At 37.1% G+C, this 23,409-nt stretch overlaps 2 protein-coding genes across 5 annotated transcripts in view; one reads left to right on the top strand and one right to left on the bottom strand.

Annotated features, from left to right (window-relative positions):
• Nucleotides 1-218: 218 nt before the first annotated feature.
• The window catches only part of LOC101747096 (anoctamin-8), a 59,618-nt gene continuing 36,427 nt past the window's right edge, over nucleotides 219-23,409 (bottom strand). For 2 of the 4 annotated variants that reach the window (XM_038021172.2, XM_038021170.2), the window contains 10 exons: nucleotides 19,412-19,587; nucleotides 18,462-18,659; nucleotides 11,549-11,680; nucleotides 10,399-10,530; nucleotides 10,020-10,162; nucleotides 7,972-8,065; nucleotides 5,882-6,010; nucleotides 5,297-5,405; nucleotides 4,793-4,926; nucleotides 219-3,707 (listed from right to left, as the gene is read on the bottom strand). In XM_038021172.2, the coding sequence (XP_037877100.1) occupies nucleotides 3,612-3,707; nucleotides 4,793-4,926; nucleotides 5,297-5,405; nucleotides 5,882-6,010; nucleotides 7,972-8,065; nucleotides 10,020-10,162; nucleotides 10,399-10,530; nucleotides 11,549-11,680; nucleotides 18,462-18,659; nucleotides 19,412-19,587 (1,343 nt within the window). In that variant the 3' untranslated portion in view covers nucleotides 219-3,611. Of the gene's footprint in view, nucleotides 3,708-4,792; nucleotides 4,927-5,296; nucleotides 5,406-5,881; nucleotides 6,011-7,971; nucleotides 8,066-8,928; nucleotides 9,114-10,019; nucleotides 10,163-10,398; nucleotides 10,531-11,548; nucleotides 11,681-18,461; nucleotides 18,660-19,411; nucleotides 19,588-23,409 lie in introns of those variants that run through there. The other 2 variants (XR_009976954.1, XM_038021173.2) reach the window with 2 other exon arrangements.
• Nucleotides 13,731-17,177, top strand: LOC134201596 (uncharacterized). The gene is made up of 2 exons (XM_062676784.1): nucleotides 13,731-15,106; nucleotides 16,275-17,177. The coding sequence occupies exons 1-2, from the start codon at nucleotides 14,192-14,194 to the stop codon at nucleotides 16,335-16,337; spliced, it is 978 nt and encodes a 325-aa protein (XP_062532768.1). The 5' UTR covers nucleotides 13,731-14,191; the 3' UTR covers nucleotides 16,338-17,177.

The following is a 23,409-nucleotide window of genomic DNA, read 5'->3' on the forward strand; positions in this document are numbered from 1 at the left end:
TAACGAATCTAGCTGTAGTAGAATCTATCTAGTAGCTGTAGGATAGAAATGATTTGAATAGACCTAGAATTTTTTTTTTTTTTTTGCGCATCGAATATGGTTATTGCCTATCATTTAAGTACAAAGCAGTTATTGTCGCTTAGTCACGTTGCCTTTCGAGGGTCGATATGTTTTCTAAAGAAACTATGTTTGTTTTTATTTCATAATAAAACAACATGTAATTATGCAAATTTATTTTTGATAACTACGAGAAAACAAAAACGGGCAACATCAAATATTTCGTATAAAAATAATTATAACAACGGATTGTACATACGCTACGCCAACAAAGCCATTACAAACATTATCACGACGATTCGTTTTTTTTTTTTAAATTACGGAGAGACTTGTAAGCGCTTGTATTTGACAGATTATTATGTCACTTGCAGTGAATAATTATTTGTTTAATATATATTTGTATTAATCAATGAATACTGGAATACAAAATTGACGAGTTCGCTTCAAGATCTTAATTAAAAAAAGCACTCGCGAAAATGAGTATTACAACAATTATTATTGCTTTAACATGACAAAAAGCTTAAGAAAAATATAGCACATTTTTTTAACGAATACACTAAATAATTTCAAAATTCAATCTTGTCACGAGCCTATTTATAAAATTGTGTTTTGAAATACATGACGTGTTTATTTAATTTTCAATTAAGTTTGGTAAACGTTTTGGGATTAATTTATCGTACTACTATGCAGGTGCATAGTGGTAGTAAAGAGTCACCCCTTCTCTCTATCTTCAGGTCAGTGTATTTTTGTTATTACTATGAATTTTTTTGACATTCGAACGTAAAAAAACATTTGAGTTAAAAATTAAATAAATTCTATCGTATTTAAGTAAATCTATGTAAGTAGCTGTATAATCAATTACGTTAACTAGTTCAGATAAAATACGTAACTCTGAAGCTACCTACTCTTATCTAATAATAATTACTAAAGCCTTTACTGTTTAAAAATCTATGTAAAATTCAACAGGTGCGTTAACATAACTATTAATTAATTGACAAGCCTTAGAACAAATCAATAATATAAAAGTGATTGTAAATACGTTAGCAAAATATCTCTGATGCCCTTTGCAAAATATTCAAAAAGTATATGTTTCGATGTAAACCCCTTTAGTTATAATACTTAGATAAAAACAATATAAAACTTCCACTTTGTATTAAATGAAAATACATCAAATAAAGATATACTTGAGTATTGTTACATGTCTATAGTTATAAACAAACAATAATGCAGTGCGCCTTAACTAAGTAATTTATCCTATGAATTTATGGGTTTTCCATGTGCTATTGTTAAAATTACATTAGGAATATCGAGCACAGAAAAAGTACTAAGAGCTCATGTTTGGTCTTTCGAGCCGGATCAACCAATCAGATCAATCAACAGATATTTTTTTCCTTTTAACTCGTATAGAACAATAAAAACAACGCTAGAAACGACAAACGACTAACTTTTAAAGAGGTAGGGTACTTCGAAATTTAATGGAAGAAGCTGCATGGAGAAATATAACACACAAGATCTGACAAATTTATTTTCAGCCGAAAAATAACTGGATCTGTTAATAGGACGGATTGACTTTGCACAGTAACCAGAACCTATTTATGTTAAGGTATTAACATGTATTTTAACGGAGAAATGCGATATCGCTTCAGAGCACGCGTTTTTTTTTTTAAATAAATTATTATGATGCAAACAATTCTGACGTCACTTGTAGTGTGATGGTAGTAAACGTAATCAGTATTATGTAACCATTGCAATAAAAAAATGTTTTATATATTTTTTTATTGCTTATGATGGGTGGACGAGCTCACAGCTCACCTGGTGTTAAGTGGTTACTGGAGCCCATAGACATCTACAACGTCCACCTTGAGATATAAGTTCTAAGATCTCATAGTTACAACGGCTGCCCCACCCTTCAAACCGAAACGCATTACTGCTTCACGGAGCAAATAGGCAGGGCGATGGTACCCACCCACGCGGACTCACAAGAGGTCCTACCACCAGTAAATACACATACATATTGCAGGTAAAACTTAATATCTATATGAATAGTTCAACACGTATTTATAGGTTATTTTTCAGAACTTAGCGATCGAAGCCGATGAACTACACGTTTGACTAGCCATAAGAAATTATTGTCGCACAAATTGCTTTTAAAATTTTCAAAAAACAAAAGCATCACTTCCTAACCTAAAAACATCAACATTGAAAATATTACATCAAAACTTTTATCAAAAACTTTTCAAAACATTTCACATTCCCCCAACAGTTTTGACAAAAAACTTCATTTTTTTTATGCGTTTATATTTCCCACAATGACTTTCGGTGACTTACTTCAATAGTAAAAAAGTCTATGGTGTTATTTACGTTTCGTGTATGTAAAAATACTTCTGCAGCAAAATCAACTCCCAGTGTCCAACAAACAAACATTCATCGCGATAAATTAAAATTGACGAATGAGGTCAACGACCTTCCACGAGCGCCCGGTCTGATTACCCACGAGAATACGCAAGGTGAAATTTTCTTGTTTTTTCTACGCTTTCTTTCAAGCAAAACTTTAGCTGTATCAACGAGCATGTTATTTCTCCAAATTCATGATGCATATCGACGCTTGAAAGGCAAACGTGACTAAGCGACAATGCGTGAACTTTACAGTAGACTAATTTAAAGTTGAAATACCTGAAAAAAATTTTTTTTAACGAATCTAGCTGTAGGATTGAAATGATTTTAATAGACCTAGAAATATATTTTTTTTGCGCATCGAATTTGGTTATTGCCTATCATTTACGTATAAAGCAGTTATTGTCGCTTAGTCACGTTTGCCTTTCAAGCGTCGATATGCAACATTTTAATCCTTATTTATTACACATTAAGATTCATATTTATGATGTTTAAATTATTAAAATGTCTGTACCATACCTATATTCGCTTATCGTACGATTTTGACCCGTCCTACTATTGTAATAAGTCAACGGTCTTGAAGGGAGATATAAAACTCTTGATCGAGGAATATTTAAATCATAGTTTTTCATTTTAATGTTAAGCCGTGCATCCTATTTTAATGCAATTAGGGCCGTTTCAACGCTCATATAAAAAAAAATCAATTTGACAACTGGAATCGATACGAAACTGACAACATCGATAAAACGTCTACAACAATACTGTTTTATATTACGTACCGACTATTTATGTCTATATAAATCTAATTAACAGGCGTTAACTATGTTTATTAATGTTAAGCTAACTAATCAATTGTACTGTACTGTATTTTTAATCGATAAATATCGATTTTTCAAAATTGATTAACGCGTTAAATCTTTTTACTTATTAATGTTTTCATAAATAGAAAAAAATAATATAATATTAGATTAATGTAACCACAAAAACTGCAATCATAGTGGCTTTCTCACGAAGACAAAATGAGGTATGCTTTATATACCACAAAATCGACATTTATCGACACAACCCTATTCAATATTAACAACATTTACGTAGTTACTGCAGCGTCTTCAATGCGACTTATGCCCTCGCGTTCGTCGGTGCCCAACCTTAGGGCCCGTCTACGTGGAAGGTCGAGGCTTTACATCATCAACCTGTATCAACTGCTCGATTGGAATCAAAGACAGCTCTCCTCCCAGCATCGGCGCTGGGTGACTCTGAAAGAGAAGACGCTGGTTTTAGACAATCAATTTATATTTTTCAAAATAATTAGGGCACGATCCTGAGCTTGTTCTAAGTGAGTTGGGTTACATACTAACATAAGGATTTTAAAAACAAAAAATTTCAATCGATACTTTTAAAACGACACTCAATATATTTTTTGCTATATGTAGGAAGATGAGATCTATACAAATAAATAAAATTGGAGTGTCTGTTTGTAATAATAAAATAACCACTTTTTACAAAATGCGTAAGTACACATTGTACCACAGTATGTACCTCAGTGTGTATGTACCACAGTACATACACCAAAATATTTTTATTATTATTTTTGTCTATCTGTCTGTTTTTTCTATTTGTTCCGGCTAATCTCTGGAACGGCTGGACCAATTTTGACGAGGGTTTCACTGATAGGTACTTGATGATGGAGTAACTTAGGCTACTTTTTTTCGACTAGCTTCGCCCCGCGGCGTCATTAAATATACACAGTGAAGATGTTACTAAAGCACCGAGAAGTTTATTTGAGGTAGAACTAGATAGGACGGCGACATCTACCGGTTCTATATCGGTACTACAAGCCAACAACCTCACTATTGGATATATCAGTGTGTTTGTGTGTTATGTGCCGTGGTTGACTATGGAAGAGAATCGTTTGTTAGCGACAGGGCCCAGAAACTGCGTTACTTTAAGACAAATATTTTTTTGTGTGGAAACTAGCGACATCTTGTAGCGGATGCCCCTAAACTTATATGTTGTTTAAGTTAAGGCATTTTATTATTGTATAACAAAATAGGAAAAAAAAAATCATACAAGTCTTTATTTGTTATAGACAAATTGATGAAATTTTATCAACTTGTGGTTTCTGAAAATTTACCAAATCCTTCATTAAAAATAAAATATAGGATGGGTAATATGTTACTGCCATCTACAGGAGCAATGAGAAACTAATCGAAGTGAAGCCATCTAGTGGTCGACGCCCGTAAACATTTTTGTTGAGTGCTTGAGTTGCCTATCTATAACTGATTTATGTGTATTATCTATGGTTGGCGACGCGATCTATCTATGGGCATAGAGCACGTACCGGCGTGACGGGCGGGTCCTTGGTGTTGGGGGCGGCGCCCCCGGCCGCTGCCTCCCGCGCCCGCTTGAGGCCGAGCGAGAACACCGCCACCGACCTCACGCGCTTCACCAACGCGGCCTTCGCGCGGGACCGACCTGCCACACGCACTCTCCGTTTTTATTTCTTAGATGGGTAAACGAGATCACAGCCACCTGGTGTTAAGTGGATACTGGAGGAGCCCATAGACATCTACAACGTAAATGCGTCACCCACCTTGAGATATAAGTTCTAAGGTCTCAAGTATAGTTATAACGGCTGCTCCACCCTTCAAACCGAAACGCATTACTGCTTCACGGCAAAAATAGGCAGGGCGGTGGTACACTACCCGTGCGGATTCACAAGAGGTCCTACCACTAGTACATACCGTACATACCGGAACAAGATCTCCGTTAATCACTTTGAATTTTACTAAGAACGATGACCTCATTGAGATATATAAAGAGTAACAAACGTAAACGTACTGACCGCTTTTGTCCTTGGGCTTGTCGTCTTCACTTGAGGTCATGCTCGCGTCGGCCGGCACGGCGTTGAGGTCCGGCTCGGAGGCGCCCGCGCTGACGGTCCCGGAGAGCTCCTGGACACAAGGAGTCGTTTGTTCGAATATTTGACTCAAATATCTATCTCTTTATTTTTATTTATTCCTTTTTATATTTATTTTATTTACATTATTACACGCCGGGGTTTGAGATAAATAAAAATTCTACCGAATCACAAGTTAACACTGTATTGTCACTTAGTACACTCACAAAAACTAAAATTTTTAATTCACTTCTTCCGCTTCGCATCGTTCGCTGTTTCGCTTCAAGAAGTTTCTATTACTAACTGACTGCGTGCCATCTCTACAACGCTTTTATAATCCAAACCACATCCCTAGAATTATCGAGAATATTCCACACATCTCTAGTATTGTGTTTCCTTTATCTGATAATAGATGGCGTTGTACTTCTCGGGCGTTCTAAATGCTACTAGATCCTTCGATATTCGTTCGATTTTTAGATGCGACAGATGGCGTTACTATAACCGTTGTAACGATAAGTTCGAGGGTCGTACCTGTAGGGCGGGGTTCGGGGGCGGGCGGTGGAGCGCGGGGTGCGGCAGGCAGTGCGCGGAGCGGTGTAGCGGCTCGTCCCGCAGCCCGCGCACGCCGAGCAGCGACAGCGGGGTCCCCGGAGCCGCTTCCTAGGACACATTACGCTGACCGATCATTACATTTCCTAAGCTTATGATTAAACTACATTTTCAAGCAAGTTATTATTTCAAGTTATTATTATAATTTTTTCTACCCTACCCTTTAGAGGCTATTTCAGCCGCTAATTCCACTGCTTGATATATGTACCTCTAGCTTTTGTTCAGCGTAGGTTGATTCTCCTACCTATGCTGATAGCTTTCGAGAGGCTATTTCAGCTTCGCCTTGACGTATAGGTCACGGGACTCAAATCGGGAGTGTTACTAGCACTGACCCTACAAGAGCAGTTCTTCGCAGAATCTACCACCAGATCGGAAACGCGACCCAATGAGAAGATCCGACGAGAAACTCAGTGGGCTGTGTCTATGGGTTAATTTACTCGTCAAAACCTGCGTCGCAAGCAACAGGTTCGGCAAGGACGGTGACCGGTGCTTGTGGTACCTAAAAACACAGTTAGTGGATCGGGAGGATCCGTAACGACGTGGGTAGATCGTAGTAAAAGCATTAAGCTATGAAAACCCTACAATATAATGTTTTATTTATTTATAATAAACTAGCGACCCGCCCTCGCTTCGCTTCGGAAACATTAAAACACACATGAAACCAAAAAATAAAAATAAAAAAAAAATAAAAAAAAGTAGCCTATGTTCATCAGGGACAATGTCGGCTTCTAATGGAAAAAGAAATTTTCAAATCGGTCCAGTAGTTTCGGAGCCTATTCGAAACAAACAAACAAACAAATCTTTCCTCTTTATAATATTTATAATAAATACTTAGGGCCCATATATAGTTTCAAAAATTTAATTTAACTTAACTACATTAAGCAAAACGATAAAATTGCTAATCATAGTATTTTAACATCCTTAGGACTAAAATTAATTTCTACCCTGAGACTTTAACCACATTTGAGTGGATTAAAAAAAAAAATGTGTGCGTGTACTAGTGTACACACGTAAGAAGTGAAACTTGTTTATGGCCTTATTTTTCGAAAAATGATCTACATGCAACTTTCTAGAAATTGGTTAAATAAAGTTAAATTAGATAAAGTTTAAACAAAAGGATTTTATTATCATAGACATGAATACAAATAATACAATTATTTCACTTTACCTTTTTGCTACTAAGATTATTACAGCATTTTAATAATACATCTCTTTGATATCATAATACCCTGGTACTTTTCTTCCTATAAATTAATAATAATAGCACGGTCCACGTGGTGTTAAATGGGGTTCCTGAGGTTCGTGAAGTTTGACCCACCTTGAGACATGAGGTCGATTTCTCAAATCCGAAACCATGCTTCAGAACATACCGCCGTTAATTATTAATAAATCTCTTTGCTATCATAATACCCTGGTACTTTTCTTCCTATTATTTTACGTAATAACAGTAATAAATAGCACGGTCCACGTGATATTATTAAGTGGGCTCCCTGAGATTATTGGAATTACAAAATGATTTCCGTAATCCACCTGGAGACATGAGGTCAATTTCTCAAATCGGAATCCATACTTCAGAACATACAGCCGTTAATTAATAAAGAAGGCTGTACGTCAGAGTAAAGTTATAATAATACATCTCTTTGATATCATAATACCCTGGTACTTTTCTTCCTATTATTTTACGTAATAACAATAATAGCACGGTCCACGTGATATTAAGTGGGTTACCTGGGATTATTGCAATTACAAAATGTATTCCGTGACCCACCTTGAGACATGAGGTCGGTTTCTCAAATGCGCATCCATACTTCAGAACATACAGCCGTTAATTAAAAGATGGCGCGTAACGGAAAAATGTGACGCGTAACCGAAAAATGTGACGGTAAATTTTTTTCCAACGCCGATAAGGAAGTTTCACTTCAATAAAGCATGTTGAATCGTTTATTAAGACAATTGCACAAATTTCCCACAAAATAGTAGTAGATTAAAAAATAATATCTTGGCAACCCTACCTTCCTCCGTATAGGTTTGGTCGGGCTCACATCCTGCAGTATCTGGAGGGAGCCCGTCGTGACGGCTGGCTCCGTGACTGAAGCAGCTTTCGGCCTGAAAGCATCAATTGTAGACCTGAAATCCCATGTACAATGTAACCGTGCCAAAGGTTCGCAGACAAATAGGAGAGTTAAGCTTATTTACATTTCAAATCACGAACAGTGCGCATCATCACAATTATTAACCCTTTGACTGCCGTGTAGGTCACCCGTGACCTACGCGGCGCACTGAAGTAATCCTGTCTATTATTAAAACGCCATAACATCTCAAAGATTCTGGGAAAGACTAATCCGAATATGAAGAGAACGAATCTATTTGTAAAAGACGTAAAAAAAAAACATACATTAAAAACAAAAGAAGGCAAAGTCACTTTGATTAAAACAAAGTAACCAGCTTAGTATTAAGCTTAGCCAACTTTATTTAAGAAAAGAGTATTATTAGTTAAGCATTTTTTTTATTGCTTAGATGAGTGGACGAGCTCACAGCCCACCTGGTGTTAAGTGGTTACTGGAGCCCATGGACATCCACAACGTAAAAACTTCAACTTCTTGAATACACTCGCGGCAAATAGTTTATGGTGACTGTACTATATTATAATCTATTTCCTATTCTTATGTTTATACTATGTTGTGAAGCTTCATCAAAATCCGTCCGATAGTTTTCACGTGAACGAGTAAATTAACATTCTCAAAAACCTCTACATATGAAATATTAGGATACTACTGATGATACACTGTTCGTGATTGAATTGTTAAGATGGATAGATTTTCGTCAGATTCAATTCTATGGAAAACTAAAAAGAAGTGAGATCAGATCTCGTTAGTGCAAGGAAATATACGTGCAGTTAATTAAATGTAAAATTGAATTACCTCATTGTTCATATTCACTTTAAGGATTTATAAAATCAAAAGCACCACTAGTTTAAAAAGAAAACTTTATTGCAAATTATAACAAAAGTAATTTGTATTAAAAGCTTAATCGAGTTAATGGTAGAAAAAAAAAAGAGTTAATTAGAAGTAAATGAGATATTGGTAGAAAATTGAATCAACCCGTTTACTACACACCCATCGCATCGAGTCATACTACACTTGTGTCAAATTAACTGAAAACAAAAAAAAAACTAGTATAATATTATATCTTTAAAATAACTTCAAAGCCCCTACGGTCTTCTAAAGATTATTATACAGGCTAAGTCGGTGTTAAAATTTTCCTAATATTTTTATCAGACTTCAAACATTAACTTCATTCTTGCACAGCAACTAAATTTCAAAAATGTCAAATGGCAAAAAATAAAATATGTATTTATAAAAATTAGATAAGATCTAAAATCTAAATCGACCTGTCAGTGTAACAGTATAACTAAATGATCGAGTAAAATACTTCTATAGCAAATAAAGATAAAATCCGTGCAAATGTTGCGATTTTCATGTAAGCTACGGAGCTAAGATACAAAATATATAATAATAAAATGTAAAATTTAAATTATCGGTTCATTACTTTGATCACTCAAACATTTATACTGTCCTAGATAAGTATAGTCTGTTCAGACACGTCTATGAAACACGAGATTGAGGTCGGAATTTCATAACGTCTTTTTATTTCGAACAATAGTGCACCAGTAGTGATTCGCAGACGAAATAAACAGCATTGTGATCGCCTTATAAAAATTTAGCAATATTTTTAGTGTATTTGTTTTCTAATATCTCTAGAAAATTGTCTAGACATTAAAAAATAAACATGTACGACATAGTAACGAAACCTTCAGAAGCGTACTATCTCATTCTGTTGCAAACTATGACCCTATATACATTTTTTTATTTATACATTTTATTTAAATTGTGTAGAGCTATACATTTTCTCTTTATTGTGCTGTTTTTTCGTTTCATCTACTTTGAAATCACAACTGTGCTAAAGAAGCTTATCTTCAAACATTTATGAATAATTTATAAATCAACAAGACATTCTGAATGTTATATATTATATTTTGTTTATTAAAGTAATTACTCACCTAAAAGGTGGTATCTCAGGTATTTTGCCGATGCTTATCTTCTTTTTATCGGCTTTTTCGGCTTGTTTCGGAGTCGTGGGCGTCATTGTGCGCGGCGTGTTGCGAGACGACAGCCGGATGTCGTCTTGACTTGTACATTCAGACTTATCGATGAATAAAAAATTAAACAGATATTAGTTCCGCATAATTATATTTTATTCATAATTCTATTAATTTCAATTTGTGCTAAAGGGATTTTCGAAAGAAACGAATCTTTATTTAACAATATAATGATTTTTGGAATTTTAGTTATGTGATGTTTTTTAATGAAAACTACTAAAACATCAATAATGTAATGTTCTACCTAAATAATGTTCTAAAAATTCTACCATAAACTCACCAGCAAAGGTGCATGTGCGTTTTTAATCGCTTCTCGACGTTGAAACTCGACTTTTGCCATTTCTGTAGCGAGCCAACCCGGGATCTCAGGTATCGCGATTCGTAGCGCTAATACTATCACTAAAACTATGTGCTGAAAACAATTTCATATTATTATAAATATGATGAATAAAACTATATTGTAAAATATTGTGACAATTATGATTTTTTTAATATACTAAATACACAGAAACAAACAAAATATTAGGGTTACAAATGAATGAAAATAAGTCACAAAAAAAATTCACTTTAATTTAACAGATAAAACTGATTTTGTGTAATGGTTGAGAGTGAAAAGAAAATTAGGTCATTCGTGACCATAAAAACTGGTAGTGTTCAGAGCGTCCCAGACAATCAAATGAAAATAGTGAAAGCGAGATAAAACTGTAAAAGTACCGTAGATTGGGGGGAATAGGGACTAAGGGTATAATATGGACAAATCTGGGATGTCAGAATGCTTTTGTGAGATTTAAACTTGTTGAATTGAAAAGACTTTTAATTAGTGTTTATGAATATTAAATAATTAAATTTAGTCATCAGAGTTTTGTAACTGATTAAAGATATTGAAAAGTTAATTATTTAAAGGTAAGTACCTAACTAACAACTAAACAGTGCCACCCCTATCGAAAAACTATTGTCCTCATACGTGACCCGATTCGCCCCAAAAGCCAAACCGGATTAGGTCAAGCTAGTTTTTAAGTTTTTGTGGATATTTTTCAATTAATTATCTATAATATTGCATCGTATATATATGAAAATTTAAACCTTCAGAACCGTTTTAATCTCAATTTTATTGGTATTACCCTAAGAAAAACTGCTGAAAATTTGTGTTGGAATTGGAAAGCGTCCCGATTCCCCCAGCTACTATAGTTTTAATAAAAAGTTATTATTAATAATAAGACTGACTATGGTACAGTAGATAGCAGCTCCAACAGATTTGTTTGTATATATATTTATAAACAATATATTTAAACATATATAAGTATGTTTAACATATCTATTCTAGTAACAGTTTAGTACCCACAACACAGGCATCCTAAATCAGGGCCGAATGATTGTGCGTGATTGCTTCACAGATATTTAGAAAAACAAAAAAAAAAGTTATTCGTTACCTCTAATCCCACAATGATGAGTATAGTTTGTGCGGGCGTGGCGTCCGGCAGCAGTCTGTGCACGGGCCCCGACAGTCCTATCAGCGCGCAGTTCACCAGTACCGCCACCGCCACTATGGCTTCCATGGCGTTCTAAAACAATATATATACAGACTTTAGCGTATTTCTGCTTTTGGTCATCATTATTTTGTATGTCAGAGTAAGTTCAGACAAAGATAAGTTAAGCGATGCACCGGTGTTCGAATCCCGCAGGCGGGTACCAATTTTTCTAATGAAATACGTACTCAACAAATGTTCACGATTGACTTCCACGGTGAAGGAATAACATCGTGTAATAAAAGTGAAACCCGCAAAATTATAATTTGCGTAATTACTGGTGGTAGGACCTGTTGTGAGTTCGCGCGGGTAGGTACCACCTGCCTATTTTTCTGCCGTGAAGCAGTAATGCGTTTCGGTTTGAAGGGTGGGGCAGCCGTTGTAACTATACTGAGACCTTACAACTTATATCTCAAGGTGGGTGGCGCATTTACGTTGTAGATGTCTATAGACTCCAGTAACCACTTAACATCAGGTGGACTGTGAGTTCGTCCAACCATCTAAGCAATAAAAAAAAAAAAGATATACGCTATTTATTTATTTATTTATTAATAAATTTGTAGATAATATTATTAGATTATTTTATTACTAGTGGTCCTTCGGTAATCCAAATTCGACTATAATTAATTGAAATTATAAGTTTGTACACTATTATGTTTCAATTGTCAAAGAGTATTTATTATAGGCCAATAATCACAAATTTCGCCAAGAATACACTTTGGACAAATAGTATTAAAGACAAATAATTTACTCTCAATTTGACCACAGACTACACATAAGCAATAAGAAAAGATAGACAATAAACACATAGTACGCATGCGTGTGTGTGTAATATTGATAATATTGCGCGGGTAGTCACAGAAAACACACGAGTTTTTCGTTCACATTTGTTAAAATTGATTTAAAATATTAACAAAAGTCTTTTTTGAGAAATTGACCATTTATTGTGATAAGTACTAGTGTCTGCCTGCTGGGAAGTGTTATTCTCCTGTTTTAAATATTTACTGATTTCAAGATGAATGTACTGCAAAGTAGTTTGTCAGACTTGTCGGAGCACTTTTACAAGAAGATGGCTGATTTTGAGGCAAAGCTTCATCCACAGTCAGTATCATCTCCCTCAACATCTTCTCCGGACCTGGCTGCTGAGTTTGCAGTGTTTCGAGCATTTATCACTGAGGCTGTGTCGGGTCTACAAAAACAGATTGAGGTTCTGTCTCACAAACTTGATCACATGGAGATGCATGGCCGCAGGAAGATGTTGCTTTTCCACGGGGTGGTTGAACAGAAACAAGAAAATACATTCGAAATTGTGGCCGACATATTGAAAAAACATTTTTCATTAAATACTGTTTCAGTTCACGATATTAAATGGTGTAACAGAATGAGACAGCCTTCTGCCAGGGAAAGGGCACGACCGATCTTGGTGAAGTTCCATGATTTTAGTTTCCGCAATAAGATCTGGTTTAGTAAGTCTCAATTAAAAAGGACTGGGATAACGGTTTCCGAATTTCTTACGAAACAACGGCACGATGTTTTCATGGCAGCACGGGACAAGTTTGGAGTAACGAACTCGTGGACTAAAGAAGGCACAGTTTATGTTCTCGGCTCAGATGGCAAAAGACATCGGGTGTACTGCCGTAGACAACTGATTGAAATTGATAGGCACACCGTGGAGACTGTTCCTGTACAAACTGCCGCAAAACCAAACACGGCGTCTGTTGCACCAAAGCTTAAGCGTGCGGCCGCCCGTAAATGAAGATTCAATTTTATTCTGCATTTTTCATTTTATTTCTGCTACTATTACTTTCATCTTCAGGTCGAATTCATATTCAGGTCGAATTCATATTTGTTTTTCGGGTAGTATAAGGTTTGTACATGAGTATTTCTGCTGAATAAGGCGGATTAAGCGAATAGTTCCAATCTGCTTAGTTGTTGTGTTCATACTCAGTTCATACATATATTTTGTACTCTGCATAATTTAACATATTACTTGTTTATGTAAATGTAATAAATTTAACGCTCAACGACATCACAACAACAAACACTTTTACCACAGATAATACTTTGACAAGCACAGATTATATTCTAATATAGATAACTTCGCGTGTTGTGTCATAGAGTAAGTATTTCGATATAAATTTTTTTTTTTTTTTTTTACGTATAATGTTGACTCCAACAATAATCTTGTGTTGACGAAATCTTTCTTCTTAATCTTTTTCCCAAGTTTTTTATTACGGCCTGAACTATGAATAATTTGTCTTTAGTAGTTTTGTTTTGTTTTTATTTGAATTATTATTTTTCTTTTCTTTTCTTTAACTTCACGAATAATGTAAATATTTTTATTTTCAGTTTTATTTTTATTTATTGTTGTAACACTCAACCAGCGGGTGGACTGAATGTTTGTAGTTGAATTGTAACTACATAACCTGTAAGTACATTGGTTTATTAATATTTATTGTTTTGCTTCTTTACGCAACGACGCATATTAATAATTTTGTTTAGAATATTACCTGATCTCATTTTATATTTATTATAATTTAATCTTTAATGTCGGAAACGGAAAGCGATATAGCTGAAATATTTTTCTCAGCAAGTAGTAATGATGCAAGTTTTACCAGTGTTCCTTCTTTGGCTGAGACACTAATGTCGCAGTTTTCTGATGGTTCCCGGAACTTTAATGTTGTTCACATTAATGCCCAGAGCGTACCAGCACATTTTCCTGATATGCTGGCAAGTTTTAGCTGTGAGAACATCCACGCCATTCTTATTTCCGAATCATGGCTTAAGCCTTGTCTCCCTTCATGTTCGTATGCTTTACCTGGCTTCCGTCTTATTCGCAACGATCGCATAAGTGGTGGTGGCGGTGGTGTAGCCATATATCTCCGTACACACATTGAGTATACAATAATTAGTCTGTCTGCACAGCCTCCTCCACCTAATGCCGGTGAGCATCTTTTTCTGGAAGTGGAGCTAAACCACCGTAAAGTTCTCTTGGGTGTCTACTACTCACCCTCGTCACATTTAGATTTTTTCTCATCCTTTGAAGGCATCCTCGAAACTTTAGTTCCTTCTTACAACCATTGCATAATAATGGGTGATTTTAACACATGTCTTCTTAAAAGTAATAGTCGTTCTTCTTCTTTTCTATCTGTTACCGAATCTTGTAATTTATCTATTCTCCCCTTAAATGCTACACACACTTTCCCCAACTGTACCCCGTCACTTCTTGACCTAATTTTGATTAGCTCTCGAGATCACGTCGCTAAACACGGACAGTGCTCAGCCGATGCGTTTTCTTACCACGATTTACTTTTCCTTTCTTATAAGATTCGCCCCCCCAAGGCCAAATCTAGAATCCTCTTGCAACGCAATTTTGGTGGTATAGACCTGGATAACCTTCGTGAAGATGCTAGTGGTATTGACTGGGACCCCTTATTTGCATGTGACGACTGTGACGAAAAGGTTAAGCTCCTTACAACACTTTTAACAGAACTATACGATAAACATGCACCGATCCGTCCGGTAAGGCTTAAGCATTTACCCTCGCCTTGGCTTACGGAGGAACTCAAAATATTATTATCTAAAAAAGCAGCATCCAAGGCAAGGTTCAAGAGAATACCTACAGTTGAGAATCGTAATAATTACATGCGGATTCGAAATCGCTGCAACAGGATGTGTAGGGATGCTCAACGCCAACATATTCATACTTCTGTAGAAAATGGAGATCCGGTGAAGGTCTGGAAATTTCTTAGAACTTTGGGGATTGGAAAGACACGTCATGTGATACCCCCTTCTGACGTGAATTTAAATGCATTAAATTTACATTTTTCAACTTCGTCCAATTTTGATGTGACAGTTAAATCGAATACAATGAACTCTCTTTCAAATCTCCCGACCCCGGATTTTTCACCGTTTATTTTCAATCACTTAACGGCTTGTGGTGTTAAGAAGAGCATCTTATCTATTACTTCTAATGCAGTCGGTGCTGACAATTTGAGCCGAAATATGATCCTACCAATCCTTGATGAAATCCTTCCTGTAATTACGCATATCATGAATTACTCTTTGAGTAATGGTACCTTTCCCTTTGCCTGGAAGGACGCGCAAATTACACCTCTGCCTAAAAAGCCTAATCCCAAATCATTTTCCGAGTATCGTCCTATATCCATCTTATCTTTCCTATCCAAGGTTTTAGAACGGCTTATTCATGCACAGCTGAGTGAATTCCTTTATGAAAATAATCTCTTAAATCCCTTCCAATCTGGTTTCCGTCCTGGTCACAGTACTACGACTGCATTGGTAAATATCACGGATGATATTAGGCTCGGCATGGAGAGGGGAATGTTGACGGTGCTTGCATTGCTTGACTTTAGTAATGCTTTCAACACCGTTGATATTGACATTCTCCTTGCTACACTTGGCTCTCTTAACACATCTCCATCCGTAGTTGATTGGTTTCGTAGTTACCTGTCTGGTCGCCGGCAGCGTGTTCGCATCGAAGATAATTTTTCTTCGTGGTGTGACACATTCGTGGGTGTTCCGCAGGGTGGCGTTTTATCTCCATTGCTCTTCGCGATATATATTAATTCTGTCTCCAACCATCTCATTTCCTCCTACCACTTGTATGCAGACGATCTCCAGCTTTATACGCAAGCCCCGGTGGAAGAATTGCCTCTTGCTTGCACCAAAGTAAATAATGACTTACTTAGTATAACAAATTGGAGTAAATCTTATGGGCTGCAAATAAATCCGACAAAAACTCAGGTCATTATTGTCGGTGCACCTAGAAGGCTTGCGACAATTGATTGGACGCGAATTCCCCCAATTTCAATTGATGGAGTTCAAATACCAGTTAGTGATAAGGTGAGAAACTTGGGTATCTTTGTAGATAGGCATATGTCATGGGATGCACAAATTAAAGAAACTTGTCGAAAGATTTATGCGGCTGCAGGATCCTTAAGACGTCTGCGAAATTTTCTCCCTACTGCCACCAAGACTGCGCTTGCACAATCTCTTCTTCTCCCCATCCTTGATTATGCTGATGTTAGCTATCTCGATCTCACTGAAGCACAATTAAATAAACTAGAGCGTCTTCAAAATTTCTGTTTAAGATTTATATTTGGCTTACGAAAATATGATCACGTCTCAGAATTTCGCGCTAAGCTCAAGTGGCTGCCAATTCGCCTTCGTCGGAATGCTCATATTCTTTCTTTGCTCTATACTGTTCTATTTAATCCTTCTTCTCCTTCTTATCTCAAAAGACGCTTTGAGTTTATCCGTGATACACATACCATATCCCTGAGATCAACGGACAACATGCAATTAATGATGCCAGTGCATTCGACAAGGTTCTACGATCATTCCTTTACTGTTCAAGCTATTCGTTTGTGGAATGCTCTCCCGGTACGTATACGACATGCTGAAACATTAAAGTCGTTCAAACGCCTCATTAAGGAACATTTTTTAAATACTAGTCAACCGATTTAATATGTGATAGGGTAAATTTCTGAAATTGGTATCTACTTAAATTGTATATGTTTCAAAGGTATTTTAAGTATCTTTTATATGTAAATTGCTTATTCTTATTTATATGTAAAGAAGCAAAATTTAAACTTAATTTATTTATTTTTTATTTCTAATAATTATTATTATATTATAATACTTTGTATTAATTTTATGTATATTTACAGAGATATGTATGTGTATATGTATGTGTACATATATGTATATGTATTTCACTGGAATGGTACACCGCGCGTAGTTCGTTTCCAAATGATTCTTGTCCACCTGATGGTTGTCTGGAAGAGATCGCTTTTAGCGATAAGACCGCCAATTGTACTTTTTGTTTTTAATGTATCGCACTGTTCATTTGTTTTTTTGGTGTACAATAAAGAATACTCTCTCTCTCTCTCTCTCTCTCTCTCTCTGTGTGTGGGTGTGTCAAATACATGGTAGTGTGTGTTATGTTTTTATTTATTGATTTCATGTATTTTTTATATATAATTTAAAAAAATATTAGCATTCTGCACTACTTCTTTTTATTCTTTATAAGTGTGGGAAATTTCATACTCCTCCGTCTAATATAAGTTCTAAGATTTCAGTATAGTCATAACGGCTGCTCCGCCCTTCGAACCGAAACGCATTACTGCTTCTCGGCAGAAATAGGTAGGGGTAGCGCTGACCCGCTGCCTACCGTTAAGTACTCTCTGATATAATTTCAAGTTCTAGATAGCAGAGTCCAGTCTTTAAATCGCAGAGTGCAGGTACTTACGAAATAATATACTAACACACTTTTACAAATTAGAATTAATTACGTGGATGCTTTAGAATATATTTTTTTTAATCGGAATCACAGTTTTATTTTGTTTTACTTCACGAACCAACTTGTTTTTTTTTTCACTTTTTTTTATGACACCTATTATCACTGCTGTCTATGTATATCGACGCTTGAAAGGCAAACTTGACTAAACGACAATAACTGCTTTATATATAAATGATAAACAATAACCATATTCGGTGCGCAAAAAATATATATTTCTAGGGTCTATTAAAATCATTTCAATCCTACAGCTAGATTCGTTAAAATAGATTTTTTTTCAGGTATTAAGCTTTAAATTAGTCTACTGTAAAGTTCACGCATTGTCGCTTAGTCACGTTTGCCTTTCAAGTGTCTTTTCTTTTCTTTTTGATAAGGAGTTTCTATGTCTATCAACTCCAATACACTCCACAGGTCTCGTTGGAAGGTGGACGTGTCATAGCGCTGGGGGGTTGGGGGGGGTTGGGAGATTGGGGATGGTGCAGAGGGCTCGGGTCTGACCTGCCAGCTGCCGATGCTGTTGACCCTCTCGCCGAAGGGTCTCTGCGCGACGTGGCACAGCTTGAAGGCGTCGGCGCGCACCTCGGCCGCGTTGTTGAGCAGCGCGCACGCCGCCGCCAGCGGGAAGGCGGACGAGAACAGCACCACGTGGCCCAGCTGCGTCAACATCTCTAGGTACTCGGCGAACGTTCCGTCGTACTGGGTATACAAAAAAAAAGAAGAAAAAAAAAGTTTATATACATATTTTTCAGCTGGACGTATTACGGGTGGTAGGACTTATTGTGAGCCCGCACGGGTAAGTACCACCACCCTACTTACTTACCCACGGGTAAGTACCACCTATTTCTGCCGTGAAGCAGTAATGCGTTTCGGTTTTAAGGGTGGGGCAGCCGTTGTAAGTATACTTGAGACGTTAGAACTTATATCTCAAGGTGGGTGGCACATTTACGTCATAGATGTCTATGGGCTCCAGTAACTACTTAACACCAGGTGGGCTCTGAGCTCGTCCACCCATCTAATCAATAAAAAAAAAAAAATGTTTTGTACAAAAATATTCGAAGCCTCGGAAAAAAATTGATAAAATTGAAAACTAGTTAAAAATAGTTTTATTATTATAAATTTTTCGTGTCTTGAAGTGAAGCGAACGGAAACATATTAGTATTAACAAACGAATCCGGTTAATACGGATCATCAGCGATGCGACAAATATTCTCAATTATATGCCTGTAATTCAAATTGTTTATTTCAACAATATTGTTTAATGGGTTCTTAAGATTTTCACTTTTAATGAGATCTCAGTATTTTGCAAGCCATGGTCACTACAGCAATAGACTATCCATATAGTACTAGCGGACTATCCATGTAGTGCTAGCAAATTATCTATTAAAATATGAGCACAAGAGTGCGTCCCTCAAGGTTCGTTACATTTTTTAAATTAAAGTCGAAATCACCTTAAACAACTGCGATTCCAATTCTGCTTGATGTATGACCTTCTGCCCGACGAGGGGCTCTGAGTCCCTCCTTTCATCGCTCTCTGCACTGCCGTTGGGCACGGCGCCGTCCTGTGCATCGCCTACAGATTCATTCTTCTTGTCAAACAATTCGTTTAATTGTGTGCACGTGGGCGCTGAAATGTGTGCGTTACAATTATTGACAGTACATTGCGCGCTCTATTCTAACTCAACCATGCCATTGTACATAAAAAAAAACTCAATGCACACGAATATTTGCACTACCTTCTGAGGTCATTTTTTGAAGTAAAACTTCTAATGCGACTTCCAACAAGGTTACGTTAAACTTTTAACGCAACTATACTAGAAAGAGACAGAGCGAGAGTGAATGCGCGGCACTCGAACGCATGCGTGTAGTATACCTGTTACAGGCCAGCGCGAGAGTTAGTACTGAGTAGCTCCAATATTTTAATGAAGTATTTAAAAAAATATATATATTGTTAGAAGATGATGATGACATTGGAGGCGTGGCCTAAGTGACGTCAAGGATGGTGTGACGTCGGGAGGGCGCGTGGCGAGATGTTGTTGGAGGGGCGCGTTTGGGCTCGAGGCGCGTTGGCGCAAGGCATCGTTCTCTTTTGCTTGCGACAGTCGGGACGGACGGACGTTCACATCGTTGCACAATCGTTGTATTTTATTATTCAAAGTTATTATTGTCAAAGTTTAGTTGTTGTCAAGATTTAGTTGCATTTTGTTAACCTTAGTTAATTTACATTGTTGGTTATAATTAAAGTGATTTCTGTCTAGGTTATATCGTTTATATATTTTTTTTAATAGTAAAGTTAGGGTGTTGATAATATCAGAAGTGGGATACGCATAAAGTTTTCATATCTTTGTGTGTATCCTTAAGCCTACTGTGCTATTCTGAAACATTGTTCTAAAACAGTCGAAATGTCAAAGTCAAGTACAGGTAGAGGTAAAAATAATAAAACACGTGAACGTTCTCCGAATCCTGGACTGTACCAACAACTTCAAGCGATTGTATCTCGCCTGAATGCGTTGGAAGACAATTCAAGGTCTGGTATAGCGACTGTTGTTGAGAGGCAGCCTGCGGTGGAGTCATCGGGATCGGCGGGCAGTGCTGTGGTGCCGTGCGTGGTTTTGGCTTCTGAGCAAAGCACGACACCGCCATTGGTGCCTACGCCGGTTCCACGAGTTTCCGCTGACGATTGCGTCGCTGCCGAGGTAGCCGGTAAAATTGTAAGAGCAATTAATGAATTGAATCTGGTAAGGCCGAACCATATTTATATATCAAACTTTGATCCCGATTTAAATGATATTAATGTTTGGTGTGATGAAGTTGATCATGCACGTGTCATTTATAGGTGGACCGATAGGGAGTGCTTATCTCATATTGGTAATTGCCTTAAAGGCGATGCTCGTGTGTGGTTAAATGAATGGGTCACCAATGACCGTAGCTGGTCTAATTTTAAACGCGAGTTTAAGCCGTTGTGTCCCCGTCGGGTAGATGTTGCAAATATCCTTTTTGATGTTATGAAAACCGATTCCAACAACTATCCTACATACGCGGAATATGTTAGGCGATCTTTATTGCGTCTTCGTATAGTAAATGGACTTAGTGACGAATTAGTTTCAGCAATAGTGATCCGGGGTATCGTTGATCCACAAATTCGTGCGGCCGCTACAAACGCGAGGTTATTGCCTAACGATTTAGTTGAGTTTTTCTCCATATATGTAAAACCTACACCTCAAACAAAAACAAATCATAATACTCGTACTGTCGCTGGTCGCTTTCATAATACACAATTCTCATCACGTAAAAGAGAGCATAGTTCTAGTAGAACCGGTTGTTACGTATGTGGATCATTTGGCCATAGACAAGTGAATTGCCCTAAGCGAACGAGAAAACGTTCGCCTACTGTGAATGATAGATTCACATCTGTACCCGCTGCCAGCTCCTCTGTGCAGAAGCCTGAACCTTGTTCTTTTTGTAAAAAGCTGGGCCATAAAGTAGAGCAGTGTTTCTTTAAGCAGCGTTCTGAAGCTCGTGGAAAATCTAACGTGAATTTTTGCCGTGATACTGTAAATGACTATAGAAAAAATGATATAGCTACTGCGATCGTACAGGGTGTACCAGTCGATATCCTGATAGATAGTGGATCCACAGTCTCGCTTATGTCTGAATCAATTGTAAAACATTTTCAATGTAAACGAGTACCCTCATTTTGCGTGTTACGAGGAATTGGTGACTGTGACACTGAATCTCACTATTTTACTACTTTGACAGTTGAGTTTCCCGAAATTACGCTAGAAATAGACTTTCAAATTGTTAGTGACAAGTTCATGAATACCCCAGTCATAATCGGTACTGACGTTTTGAATCGGGAAGGTGTCACGTATATTAGGAAAAAGGGCATACAGCGCTTAACTCGGGTAGAAAAGGTTTTTACTGCTGAGACAACTGAACTTAATTCAATCCCTACCGTGAATACTTCATTAACAGGTGAAGAAAAAAATAAATTATTAGCTTTGGTACGAAAATTTTCAAAATACCTTATAACTGGTACCGCGGCCAGTACTGTTACAACTGGATCCATGCAAATTCGACTCAGCAATGAAACTCCTATTGTTTACAGACCTTACAAATTATCATTTAGCGAAAAACTTCGCGTTAGAGAAATTATTAAGGATCTTCTTGATAAAGGTGTGATTAGGGAGTCTGAATCGGAGTTCTCGAGTCCGATATTGCTAGTTAAGAAAAAGGACGGCAGTGACAGGATGTGCGTGGACTTTCGGGCTCTTAATGCGAATACTGTGAAGGATCGCTATCCATTGCCGTTAATAGACGATCACATTGACCGGTTAGGTAGCGCAAAATATTTTACAAGCCTCGATATGGCCACTGGTTTCCACCAGATTCCTTTAGCAAACGACTCCATTCACAAAACCGGCTTTGTGACACCCGAAGGTCATTTTGAATACCTTAAAATGCCCTACGGGTTAGCCAATGCCCCGGTTGTTTATCAACGTATTATAACTAATACTCTGAAAGCCTTTAGTGAGACAGGGAGGGCTTTAATATATATCGATGATGTTTTAATACCTAGTCAGACCATTGATGAAGGCCTAAATACTCTGCGTGAAATCTTTGAAACACTAACTAAGGCGGGCTTCTCGATTAATTTAAAAAAATGCAAGTTTCTTGCTAACGAAATTGAATATTTGGGCAGAACTATCAGCAATGGTCAGGTTAGGCCGAGTACGTATAAAGTAGAAGCATTGACAAGAGCCCCGAAGCCTGGTAATGTTAAACAAGCTAGACAATTTTTAGGTCTAGCGGGTTATTTTCGGCGCTATATTCCTGCATATTCGTTGCAGACAGCTTGTATTTCTAATCTGTTTCGTAAAGGTGTTGAGTTTAAATGGGGTGATGAACAGGAACAAGTACGCCAGTATATAATTACGCGTTTAACCAGTGAACCTGTCCTCAATATATTTAATCCATCATTATTAACAGAAGTACACACTGATGCTTCTTCTCGAGGGTATGGAGCTGTTTTACTTCAGACTCATGGGAATAATAATAAACGCGTGGTGGGATATTTTAGTAAAGTTACCCAAGGCGCCGAACCACGCTATCACTCCTATGAGCTGGAGACACTCGCTGTGGTCAAGGCTCTGCAGCATTTCAGGCACTACCTCATAGGTATACATTTCAAGGTAGTTACAGACTGCAACGCTTTGAAGCTTACCCAACGTAAAAAAGATTTACTACCGAGAGTCGCTCGGTGGTGGATCTACTTACAAGATTATGATTTTTCGTTAGAGTATCGTAAGGGCGCTGTGCTATCTCATGCCGACTATCTAAGTCGTAATCCTATAAATGTTTGTGAAATTGGTAGACCGCATAACTGGGCACAGATAGCACAGAGTGCTGATGAAGAAACTCGGAATTTAATACAAAAGTTACAAAACGG

Source organism: Bombyx mori, chromosome 28, assembly GCF_030269925.1.
Source record: "Bombyx mori chromosome 28, ASM3026992v2".
Classification (NCBI taxonomy): Eukaryota; Metazoa; Arthropoda; class Insecta; order Lepidoptera; family Bombycidae; genus Bombyx; species Bombyx mori.

Coding starts and splice junctions, on each gene's coding strand:
- LOC134201596 (XM_062676784.1), top strand. CDS start 14,192: ATGTCGGAAACGGAAAGCGATATAGCTGAAATATTTTTCTCAGCAAGT. Junction 15,107..16,274: donor GTGACGACTGTGACGAAAAG/GTTAAGCTCCTT, acceptor ACTTGTATGCAG/ACGATCTCCAGCTTTATACG.